Genomic DNA, 13,140 nt, shown 5'->3' on the forward strand with positions numbered 1-13,140 from the left:
AGGAGGAAGAGGAGGGGTCCTTTCACAGACTCAGCTTTATGATCCTGTAGTCAGTCCAGGGGCCATTGCCTACCCTTCGCCCAACACCACTTGAGATTCCTTAGGGATACGGCTCTCCATCCCCTTCTCCATCCCTGTGTGCTCTGAGACAGCAGCCTCCCTTACCCATCTGGCCTGGGAAAGGAAGGCCAACTGACCTTAAAGGTGTGCTTTCGGCTGATGTTGTCTGAGGGCTGCACCGCAGCCACCCGGAAGCTCAGAAGTGGGATACTGCCCAGGGTGCTTTCCTCCTTCTCATCTGCCAGGGAAGCAGAGGCCAAAGTGAGAGTGTGTGCATCTGTGTGTGCGTGTGTGTGTGTGCATGCACACACACACATACAGGGAGGAGGGGAGAGAAGTATGTCAGCCCTATGACAATAAATATCAGTAAATATCTGTTGCTCATCTGTACTTGTCAGGTTCACAGAGCCACCACATATGACCACCCAGGTGTGCACCGCCCAGCTCCAAGGGGCACACTCCCTGGAGCTGGGCAGCTGGCGCTCCTGCAGACACTTTAGGCACCAGCACTGTAGTGGCGAATGAGAGAGAAATACCCATGCTCAGGGAGCTAACATTCTAATATGTTGTTATGTGCTATCGAGTCGATTCCAACTCATAGAGACCCTATATGACAAAGTAGAACTGCCCTATAGGGTCACTATGAGTTGGAATCAACTCGACAGCAACGGGTTTGGTGTGGGTTTTTACAGGATTTCCAAGGCTGTGGTTAAGTTCCCGGCTGCTAATCGAAAGGCTGGTTGTTCAAACCCACCAGCCACTCTGTGGGAGAAAGAGGGGGCAGTCTGCTTCTGTGAAGACGTACAACCTTGGAAACCCTATGGGGTAGCTCTGCTCGGTCCTACAGGGTCGCTAGAAGTCAGAATTTACTCGCTGGCAATGGGTTTTTGAGTTTAATTTTTATGGGAGCAGATCACCAGGTTGTTCTCCTGCAGAGCCACTGGGTGGGTTCAAACTGCCAGCCTTTTGGTTAGCAGCCAAGAGCTTACCCATTATGCCACCAGGACTCCTTCATTCCAGCATACAAGCAAACAAATAATAAAAGCTAGCATTTTGGGGGGGCTCACTGTATGTCAAGGACTGTTCGAAGTTAGATGCCTTAATGCATTTAGCTCTCCCAGCAATCCTGTGAGTAGGGACTATTATTACCCCCATTTTATAGGTAAGGAAATTGAGACAGAGAGGTTAAGTAATTTGTCCAAGGTTACTTAAGTGGTAGAATTGGTCTCTGAACCCAGGAAGTCTGACTCCAAAGCCAGCATTCTTAACCACTATCCTACACTGCCTCTCTGTTGTTGTTGTTGTTAGGTGCCGTTGAGTTGGTTCTGACTCATGGCGACCCTATGTACTACAGAACGAAACACTGCCTGGTCCTGCTCCATGCTCACAATCGTTATGCTTGAGCCCACTGTTGCAGCCATTGTGTCAATCCATCTTGTTGAGGGTCTTTCTCTTTTCCGCTGACCCGCTGCCTCTCTAAACAAGACAATTCCCACAGCTACATGTGTGACCAGGTAATGGTAGAGTGCAGCAGAGTGGACAGTGCCATCCTCAGCTATCCGGCTCCTCAGGGCAACTGCATCTTGGGTTCTCCCAGGCATCCAGCAGATGGCTTTGCTTTGTCCAACTGCCACAGATCCACTTCCCAGTCCCCCCACCCCCCCGTCCCAGCCCCCTGGCCCCGGGATCAGGCTGCTACATAATTCATCCTGGATCTCCAAAGAAGCCTGGTGGATTAGCTGGAGAGACCCCAGCTGTCAGCAGGGCCAGGTGGGGGCAGCCATGAGACCTAGGGTGTGAGGCCATGGCAAGACCCTCCCCACGTCCCCAGGACTGCTGTTTGACCCCTGTGTTTTGGACTCAGGAAAGCCCAAATTTGGGGCTCAGAAGAAACCTTAGTAAGGGCTACAGACTCCTCTAGCCCAATTATCATCTTATTTGTCACCCCCACAAGGCCCTGGCCTCTGACCAGACTGCAGCATGGTGCCCAGAGGACAGTGTCCAAAGGAACAGGAGAGACTTGGGGCTGGTTCCAGGGAGTCTTCAGGGATGCTGAAGTTGTCAACCTCTGGAAAAGATGGAGTCCCTGTCTAGTAGAGGCCAGGTCGGTGTTGGAGGGGCATCCTAGGACCATCTCTTGGTGGACAGCAATCCCCATTTCAGTGTGTCTTGCCCTTTCAGGTTCTCAGTTGTTTGAGGTCCTACCCTCATCTCCATGAGGCAGTGGTGGTTCGGTGATGGAATTCTTGCCTTGCATGTGGGAGACCCAGGTCTGATTCTCCTCAATGCACCCATCTGTTGGTGGAGGCTTGTGTGTTGCTATGATGCTGAACAGGTGACTAAGATGAACTAGGAAGAAAGGCCTGGTGATCGATGTCCAAAATCTAGCCAGTGAAAACCCTATGGATCACAATGGTCTGCTCTACAACCAGTCATGGGGATGGTACAGAACTGGGCAGTGTTTTGTTCTGTTGTGCATGGGGTCACCAGGAGTCAGGGGCTGACTCAACCGCAGCTAACAACCCTCACTGCCAGTCCCAAAGTCCCTCTTTTACAGAGACCCTGGCTTTCCTCCCAGTTCTTTCACACTCTGGCTCCACACTGTCCTGTATCCCAGGGCCCAGCAGCTGGCCCCTAGCCTGGGCCGATTCTTCTTTCCAACCTGGGGTTCCCTCTGTGACCCATACCCTCTATACTCAGCTTCCTCCTCATTTCTCTCCTTGGGGTTCAGGCGGCAGCAACTCAGGGTGCAGGGGCAGCAGCCTTCTAGGGGGTCACTGTGTACAAGCCTTGTTTGCCAAAGTTAATGATTCACCAAATTGCTCCCTGGAGCTCTGGAGAGATCAGGGCACTGCCATTCACCAGGGAAGCCAGCAAAGGAAATAGCCTCTCCCGCTTCAAAATAATTTTACCCTCTCTCCACCCTCCACGCCTGTTTCCTCACAGGCGTCAGCACAAGGTGACTGCTACTGTCATGGGCCCTTGCTATCTCCCTCGGTGCCTGCTTGACATCATGTACATATTTTTAAAATAACTTCCTAGAGGCGGCTGCACAGCTTTGTCTGCAGACCACATCACATCTTTGCCCTTTTCTGGTATAGGGTAGGAGTGAGCAAAGCAGGTAGAAGCTGGGATATTCGTTTCTTCGACACTGATTGAGCACCTACTATGTGCTGTGGGTGTAGCTGTGTACAAAGCTAACAAAATGCCCGCCTTTGTGGAGGATGAGGTCGTATGTTCCACTGGGACAGGAGGAAGATTGGCCTAAAAGTCCAAGTAGCATGTCTCTGGCGAACAGGTCTTCCTCTTTTCCTCTCTCTCTCCCAGCCCCTCAGGGACTTCATCATCCATATGACTGCCTTGTGCACCCGCTGTACCACCAACCAGTGCCTAGAACTCAGCCTGAAACCTCGTAGGCATTCAGTAAATATGTGTTGAATATGGAGTGAGTGAATGAGTGACTGTGTTAGTGTGAGTGTGTGACTGTGAGTGAGTGTGAACATGCCTGTGTGTGTGTGTGTGAGTGTGTGTGGACATGTGTCAGTGGATGAGTGAGTGAGCTTTGTCCTTCTCCCACTGCCATGATTCCTGGGACTACAGTGGGGAGATCTGCCCTCCCCCAGCCATGCCCACCCGAAGCAGAGTCCAGTAAAACCCACAGCCATCGAGTTGACTCCAGCTCACAGCAACCCTACAGGCCGAAATAGAACTGCCTCGGAGGGTTTCCAAGGTTACAACCTTTACGGAAGCAGGTTGCCACATCTTTCTTCTACGGAGCAGCTGGTGGGTTCAAAATGCCAACCTTTTGTTTGGCAGCCAAGTGCTTAACCGCTGTGCCATCAGGGCTCCTTGCAGAGCCCAGCAGCATGGCAGAACGAGAAAGTGGTGAACCCTGGCTTCCCACCGCCCCTCTAGCCCAAGGGGCAGGCTCACCTTTATAGTAGAAGAGACAGCGATCTACCAGGACGAACCAGCGCTTGTTCCATTGCTTCACCCCGGAGCTGGCCTGCAGGACACATGGAGAGACAGGCATGAGAGACCGTAAGCTGGGCGGGGGAGGGGGGAGGGGCTGCAGTGGAAAGAGGGCTGCACTCATTATAAGGACGTCCTGGCTCTCAGTGCAGCTCTGTGTCTAACGAGAGCAACCCACGTGAGGCCTCAGAGGCAGGGAACTGACATTAGATTATTGCCTGTGACCTTCCAGCTCTGTCACTCGGGCTGAGAGCCTCCCCGGGAAAGATAAAAGGGGCAGGAGACAAGCCCGGATGAGGGCGCACAAGGCAGACAAGGATAGCAGCAAGGTCAGTGCGGGGGAACTGGAGGACAGAGTGACCCTCCCTGCAGTCTCCATAGAGGGAACCCCTAGACTTGAAGGAGACACCCTCCCCATAGCAAGAGGGACCTGCTGAGAATGAGCCAGTGGGGTGCTCCTACAGGGTTGGTGACCTAGCACCTTTCAAAGTCACCTCATCTGCCCATCAGGAGACCTGACTGGATTCCCAAATCTAACACTAATTTTTTTGTGTGACCTTGGGGAGATACTTAATTTCTCTGAGCCTTTATACACTGAGGAAGCTCATTCCCAGAGCGACGAGAGGAGACTGTTAAAGCCACTGAGGAACTCCAGAGCAATGAGCACAGAGTGAGGACAGTGGCAGCATGGCAGAGGAGGCCTCACCTGTTTGAAGAGCCAGCCTGCCTTGGTGACAGGGGCAGTGGGGTTCCGCTTCATGGAGTGTGAGCGCTTGCCAAAGGTGATGGCTTTGCGGGATGTGCGAGTCACCTGGGGAGGTAGACAGACAACCTGGCCTGACTTTCTTCCCCTTCTCCTTTCTGGCCCATTTGCTGGGAGCTGTGTCTCTCTAGGGCTACTCCTGTAGAGCCTGCCTTCTACCAGAGGCCCCCTTCTAAGAGGCCCAGGTGTGACTCTCAGAAGTGTTACTAACTCAAGGGAAAACAAACCAAAACAAAATCAGTTGGCAGTGAGTCAGTTCTGACTCATGGTGACCCCATGTGTTGCAGAGTAGAACTGTGCTCCATAGGGTTTTCAAGACTGTGACCTTTAAGAAGCAAATGACCATGCCTTTTGTCCATGTGCCTCTGGGTGGGTTCGAACCACCAACCTTTCAATTAGTGGTTGAACACTTGACCATTTGCATCACCCAGGTTCTCCTAACTCAAGGGCACAGCTTTTCAATTCTTTGGCTCTCTTTTCTCATCTCTAAAATGGGACTTGAGCTAACAGTCCTGCCTGTCTCACAGCATTTTTTGAGGAGAAAATAAGACTCCCCATTTTTCTCCTAGTCCACCCTCTCACTACGGCCGTCACTCCCTACCCCTTTCACACTTTTTGGAACCTGTTGAGCTGTGAGTACCAAACCAAAAACCAAACCCAGTGCCGTAGAGTCGATTCCGGCTCGTAGGACCTGAGTAAATGAGTAGATTCCCCTATATTATCCTCTCAGAGGCCTGTTCATTCTCTCATGCCCAACATACCACAGAGCTGGGAGAAAAATCACACTGTACTCCAGACCCATAGTCCCCAACCCCAACTCCACACCCTCACCATTCTCCAGGCCCTCCAACCTCCCCTGCCTCCACCCTCCCGACAGTGGACATTGCTCCTTCTTCGCAGAGAAAATGGAGGCTATCAGAGATGCACTTCCTCAATTTCACACCTCCTTAAATGGAAACCCTGGTGGCATAGTGGTTAAGAGCTATGGCTGCTAACCAAAAGGTTGGGAGTTCAAATCCCCCAGGCGCTCCTTGGAAACCGTATGGGGCAGTTCTCCTCTGTCCTATAGAGTCCCTGTGAGTTGCAACCAACTTGACCACAACGAGTTTGGGTTTTTCTTTTTTTTTTTTGGTTTTACCTAGAAAATTACTGCCCTTACCACCACTATCTTTGCCTCTTTTGCTCCAATGTCAACAGAAGAGGCATCATCTTCCTTTTCAAAGCTAACGCTTCTGACCTGCCACCTCTGAGCCTTGTCTCCAACAACTGTCTCCTCTCAAATCACTATCTTCAACTTTTCCTCTTCTGCTGCCTCCTTCTCCTCAGCAAACACGCTCAAGTCGCTCCATCTTCAAGCATCTCTGTCTCTCTCATGCACCCACCATTAAACACACACACACATACACAAATCCACTTGTTGTGGAGTTGACTCTGACTCATGGTGACCCTCTGTGTGTCAAGAGTAGAACTGTGCTCCATAGAGTTTTCAGTGGCTGAGTTTTTGGAAGTCGGTTGCCAGGCCTTTCTTCCAAGGCACCTCTGGGTGGAGTCAAGCTGCCATTTGCACCTCCCAGCTATACCTCATACACTCACACACATCTGAAATCCCCCTTCAGCCCTACATTTGCTGTCCACTGTCAGGTACTGCCTTTCTACTCTTCCTTCTCTCTCTTCAGGGCCAAACTACCAGGAAGTCCTAACTCCCTCCCTCCCATTTACTTCTACACCTCCTCTACCTCTCTGCTGAAACCACTCTTGAAACGTCATTGCATTAAGGCTGCTCACTCCTTGCCTACTTCAAAGCATCGGACAATATTAACCTCCCTATTCTTCCTGAAACTCTTCTTTTGATTTCTACAATACAACTCTTCCCTGTTTCAATACCTCCATCTGCAGCCACTCTTCCTCAGTCTCCCCTTCTTCTACGCTAAGTGTTGGTGGGTCTCAACCAACCTTTTATCCACACTTTTCTCCTTATGCGTCGTGCCTAGATAATCTCACCTATACCTATTGCTTCAACTGCCAGCAACAGGCTGAAAATTCCTTAATCCGTACCTACCATCTCTCTGCTAGCTCCATATCCATTTTACAACTGGTTGTCCCACAGAAATTAAATAAGTACAAAACCAAACGCGTCTTCCTTTCTGTCCAAATCTGTTCCGTATTCCTAATCTTGGTGAATGGTACTACAACCCACCCAGTCACCCGAGCCAGAATTCTGAATCACCTCCCACGATCCCCGCCTTCTGCCATTCCTTTATCCAATCCTTTATACAGGGCTGACGGTGCTATCTTCTTAATAGTACTCAAATCCTTTCCTCTCAAGTTCCTCTATTGTTGCCTCACAGATAGGTCCCCCCTCCTCTTCCTGTCCATTCTCTACAATGAACTAAGTTTATCTTCCTAAAACCCAGCACAATCCTGTCACTCTCTTACTTAAAATTTCTCACTAGCTCTCCTCACTTAGAAGAGACCTCTCACTCCTCAGCACAGCATACAAGGATGGTCTGGAAGATCTGGTCCAGGCCCACGACCTACCTCCTGCCACCCTACCAGACAGACCACACTGGCTCTGGTCACGTGAATGACAAATGATTCTTTCCCACCGCCCAACACCTTTGCTCACCATGCTTTCTTGGGCTGGAAAGCCCCACCCTCCCTTGCCCACTGACAAATATCAACTCATCCTTTAAATCCTACCTCAGACTTCCCCAGTTCCATGAAACCTCCTCAACCACCCCGAGCAGAGTTAGCTACTCCCTCCTCTCTGTACATTCTTAGAGTCTAATACTTGTCACACTGCTGTGTAACCACTGACTTCCAGTCACTTTGCAGGGAGGGACTTTTGTTTCATGTCTTTATCACAGAGCCTAGCAAGGTGTCCAGTCACAATAAGCACTTAGTAAATATTTGTAGAAAGGAGGAAAGAAGAAATCAGGCTCTATAATGAAGCTCCCCAAAACTAGGTAGGTCCCTAGGTGGTACAGTTTGTACTCAACTGCTAACCTGAAGCTTGGAGGTAAGTCCATTATATGGGGAAAAGACAGTCTCTCTAACAAATGGCATGGGCAAACTGGATGTCCATTTGTCAAAAAATGAAACAGGACCCATACCTCACACCATACACAAAAACTAACTCAAAATGGGTCAAAGACCTAAATATAAATCCTAAAACTATAAAGATCATGGAAGAAAAAATAGGGACAACACTCCAAAACCAAACCTGTTGTCTTTGAGTCATATATGTGCATAAATAGAATATCAAACATAATTAAAAATGTACTAACATCAGAAGATGAACTAGATAAATGGGATCTCCTAAAAATTAAAACACCTATACTTACCAAAAAGACTTCTCCAAAAGAAAAAAAAAAGAGAACTTAGAGATGGGAAAAAAGATTTGGCTATGACATATCCAACAATGGCCTAATCTCTAAAATTTATAGAAAACTTCAGCACCTCAACTACAAAAACACAAATAATCCAATTTAAAAATGAGCAAAGGATATGAACAGGCACTTCACCAAAGATGACATTCAGACAGCTAACAAATACATGAAGATGTGCTCAAAATCATTAGCCATTAGAGAGATGCAAATCAAAACAAAAATGAGATACCATCTGACCCTGACATCACTAAAAAAAACATAACTAGCACTAATTAAAAAAAAAAAAAAAACAGAAAATAACAAAAGTTGGAGAGGTTGTGAGGAGACTGGAACTGTTTCCACTGCTGGTGGGATTATAAAATAGTATAGCCACTATGAAAAATGCTAGAAATAGACATACCATATGATCTAGCAATCCCGCTCCTAGGTATATACCCTAAAGAAATAAAAGCCATAACATGAATAGACATATGCACACCCATGTTCAATGCAGCACTATTTACAATAGCAAAAAGATGGAAACAACAGATAAATGGATTAACCAACTGTGGTACATACATACAATGGAATACCATGCAAGGATAAAGGATAATAACAAATCTGTGGAACATCTCTCTCACAACATGGATGAACTTGGAGGGCATTATGCTGAGTGAAATAGGTCAGTAACAAAAGGACAAATATTGTAGGAGACCATTAATATAAAGAAACAAGAAAAGGTTTACATATGAGAAAAAATTTTTTTGATGGTTACCAGGGAAGGGAGGGAAAATTACCAAATAGAAGACATGTGTTAATATTGGTGAAGGGAAAGGCAACACACAATATGGGGGAAGTCAGCAAAACATGAGCAACGCACGGGACGACACTGAGAGGAACACAAGAACAAAGGGCAACAACACTAATTACTACAGCATAGACAATCCTGCAACAATACTGTTAACAAACACTAATTTAGGAATAGATACATAGGTAGATAGGTAAGTCAAAAGATGTGGGAGTATGTAAGGGAACACCCACCTGCAGATATAGGTTTGGGGTGGATATGTCTATATGCATAACTGTAGGTGCTGCTTATATACTACTATAGACAATAGAGCACACAAAGACCACAGTCAGGGCAATTTCTCAGACACAACTAAACACCTCACAGGATGAGGTTCCTAGGCTCGAAGGCAAAAAACCATAGGCTTAGAGGACATCTACCTCGACTGGGACAATATAGTTCATAAAGACAAAGTTCTGCATCCTACATTGGTGAGTAGCGTCTGGGGTCTTAAAAGCTTACAAGTGGCCACCTAAGATCTAACTATTGGTCTCTTCCCGACCAGAGCAAAGGAGAGCGAAGAAAATTAAAGACTCAAGGGAGTAATTAGTTCAAAGGACTAATGGGCCACATGAACCACAGCCTACATGACCCTGAAACCGGAAGAACTAGATGGTGTCTGGCTATCACTACCGACCGCTCTCACTGGGATCACAACAGAGGTTCCTGGACAGAGTGGGAGAAAAACTGTAGAACAAAAAATCAATTCACAAAAAGACCAGACTTCCTGGTCTGACAGAAACTGGAGGAACCCCTGAGACTACGGTCCTAAGACTTCCTTCTGAACTGGAACTGAAGCCATTCCCGGAGACCACCTTTCAGCCAAACCATAGGCAGGCCCATAAAATAAACAATAACACCTGAGAGGAATGTGCTACTTAGAACAATCAATTATATGAGATCAAAAGGGCAACGTTTGCCTAAAAGCAAAGATGTGAAGGCAGGAAGGGGTAGAAAACCAGGAGGAAAGGAACGGGGAATCTAGGACGGAAATGGGGAGAGTGCTGACACATTGTGGGGAATGAAACCAATGTCATGAAATACTTCATGTATAAACTATTGAATGGGCAACTAGTTTGCTCTGTTGACTTTCACCTAATGAACAATTTAAAAAAAAAAAGGTTTGAGGTTCGAACCCACTCAATAGTACCACAGAAGATAGGCCTGGTGATCTGTTTCTGTTAAGATTACAGCCAAGAAAACTCTATGGAGCAGTTCTACTCTGTAACACATGGGGTTGCTATGAATCAGAATCAACTCGATGGCAACTAACAACAACGACAATCCCAAAACTAGGAAAGAAAATTATTTTCAGAACATTAAACTAGTAAAAATCCGTATATAATGGCTGACACTAGAATGACTAGAAGTCATTCACACCCCTAACCCATTGCCGTCGAGGTGATTCTGGCTTATGGTGACCCTACAGGACAGAGAAGAACTGCCCCATAGGGTTTCCAAGGCTGTAACCTTTAGGGAAGCAGATTCTGCCACTGAACGGCTGGTAGGTTTGAAGTGCTGGCTTTTCAGTTAGCAGTCGAGTGCTTAACCACTGCTCCGCCAGGGCTCCTGTCCACCCCTCTAAGAATATGCAAATCCCTAAGTCCTTCCCTTTTCTCTCAGTCCATCATCTGTCATAGTTTCACCTCCTCCCTCTGCAGCCTGGAAGCTGCTCCCCATGGCTCGCCACTGGAGCCATTCTCCTGCTACCCCCTCAGTAGCCTAGCCTCCTTGTCTTTCTGCCACCACTTTCCACCAACCCTCAACCTGAGGTCAATCCAACCATCTGCTTCCCCTGCTTTCACAACCAGGCTATGAGCATTGCTGGAGGAAAGCCACAGAAGCCTGTGCACTGGGGCTCCACAGACTCACAGTCTACAACCCCACATGACCCTTCCAGTTTGTCAGGCGATATTTCCTATGTTCCTTTGTTGGCCACCATTCCTGCTCTCCAGACCTGTCCTGCACATCCTCAAGTCCCCTGACGCATCCTCATTTACCCTATCCCTCCCGGCAGAAGGCCTTTCCTGCAAAAGTGAAGACATCAGGTGGGAACGTCATTAATTTCCTAGCTCTCCCACCCCAGTTTCTCAACCCTTTTTATACAGCATCAGAGGAAGAGGTGCTCCTCTCCTTATCCAGGCCAACAGTGCCTCTGGTCTGACTCCCCTGCCTCCACAGCAGCCTTGCTTACTGGTCACTCCTTTCTCCAGAACCCATCTGCCAGATTGTTCCCTTCACCCACACCGCCAACATCTTAAAACAAACAAACAAGACCTCCCTCCATCTTCGTATCTTCTAGCTTCCACACCCGCCCCCATAACTTCCCTTCACAGTCAGAAGTCTTTAAAAATATAGTTTTGAAATACTTCAAACATTTCAGAGAAGTAAATAATATGATGATCACCATTGCATATTATTTTCCCCCAACGAAACATGCACCCTCCCCTCCAATCCTTTCTTCCTCCCTCGAGGCAACCACTGTCCCAAAATTAGTCTTCCTTTTCATGATTATATATTTGTACTGCAAATAAATACTATCTATAGTGTTGTTTTTCATGTTTGCACATGTTATATAAACGATATCATACTTTTCATATTCTGCAACTTGCTTTTTACTCAACATTATGTTTTCAAGAGTTATCTTTATTGATACATATAGCTCTAACTCATTCGTTTTAATTTTTGGAGAGTATGCCATTGTATAAACACGTCATTGCTGAGTGCCATCAAGTTGGTTCCTACTCATAGCGAGCCCATGTGACAGAACAGAATGGCCCCATAGGGTTCCCTTGGCTGTAATCTTTACAGAAGCAGATTGCCAGGTCTTTCTCCTGCAGAGCAGTTGGGCGGGTTAGAACTGCCAACTTTTCAGTTAGCAGCCCAGTGCTTAACTGTTTGTACCACCAGGGCTCCTTGTATGCATATACCATAATTAATTATCTAGCTTCTTAGATGAGTAGCTTCCACTCTTCAATGTTTCTACATCATCCCCTCTTCAACCTTCTTCAGCTTATCTTCTGCTCTCATCACACCACCAAAACTGCCCTTATCAGGGGCTCCTACCTCCACATTGTTAATAAACCCAAAGGATACTTTCAGTCCTTATCTTATGACTTGAAACATTCTTCTTTGGATTACTTCTTCCTCCTGGAGGCTCTCTTCCTTCCATTTAGGGGACAGCACCCTCCTGGTTTCCTCCTCTCTCTCTGAATTCCCCATCACCATGTCTTTCATGAGTTATTCTTCTTTTACGTCTTTTAGATCAATAATTCTCAGTGAGGGCGGGTTGGTTTTGCCCCCAAACATTGGGCTTTGTCTGGAGATATTTTTCGTTTTCACAACTGGAGGGGGGTGGTGTTGCTAGTAGCATCTAATGGGTAGAGCCCAAGGATACTGCTAAACATCCTACAATGCCCAAGATAGCCCCACATCACAAAGAATTATTATCCAGCCAAAATGTTAACAGCACCAAGATTAAGAACCTCTGGTCTAGATGTTAGTTTTCAACAAGGTTCTGGTCTGAGCCCTCTTCCTTTCCTACCCTTCACACTCCTCCTGAGTCACCTTACCTGCTAGTTAGAATCTTACGGAAACAGCTGGGCAGGCTAAGACACTTCCCAGGGTTCCTGAGATCCCTCTAAACATGCACTGAAGGCATTTCTTGCCCAACAGTTGTCTTGAAAGCTAGACTTACTCGGACACTGGGCCGCTCTGGAGGGACCTCGGACACCATGTTGTGGTTGGATATGTCACTATTGGTGATAGCCGGGCGTTTCCCACCTGTTTTATTGGACATGTCCAAGGTTGATCTGATTTCAAGTTGACCAAGAAGAGAAGAGACAAGTCAAAGCCAAGAAACAATAGAAACCACCCATCACTTTTCCCTACTCTGCCACCCACTATTCCTGCATCAGCGCAAAATTAGATCCCCTATGTGATGAGATCAAGGGGTCATCTCAGCTGCTCCCTCAGCTCTTCTGAGAAGATTATATGCTACTGTTACTGGACATTATCCTCTCTTTTAACAAATTTATTTATTTTAGAAAAAAAAAAAAATTTTTTTTTTGTTTTAAATTTTATTTAAAAAAAATCTAGACCCTAGAACTTCAGAACTCCGTTTCCTTCTA

General features: G+C 47.0%; 1 protein-coding gene across 17 annotated transcripts in view; it reads right to left on the reverse strand.

Annotated features, from left to right (window-relative positions):
* The window catches only part of PLEKHA6 (pleckstrin homology domain containing A6), a 200,321-nt gene that overhangs the window by 38,730 nt on the left and 148,451 nt on the right, over positions 1-13,140 (reverse strand). For all 17 annotated transcript variants that reach the window (XM_049858329.1, XM_049858324.1, XM_049858326.1 and 14 more), the window contains 4 exons: positions 12,708-12,822; positions 4,739-4,843; positions 3,994-4,066; positions 198-298 (listed from right to left, as the gene is read on the reverse strand). In XM_049858329.1, coding sequence (XP_049714286.1) covers positions 198-298; positions 3,994-4,066; positions 4,739-4,843; positions 12,708-12,822 — 394 coding nt within the window. The remainder of the gene's footprint in view (positions 1-197; positions 299-3,993; positions 4,067-4,738; positions 4,844-12,707; positions 12,823-13,140) is intronic.

This window comes from Elephas maximus, chromosome 18, assembly GCF_024166365.1.
Source record: "Elephas maximus indicus isolate mEleMax1 chromosome 18, mEleMax1 primary haplotype, whole genome shotgun sequence".
NCBI lineage: Eukaryota > Metazoa > Chordata > Mammalia > Proboscidea > Elephantidae > Elephas > Elephas maximus.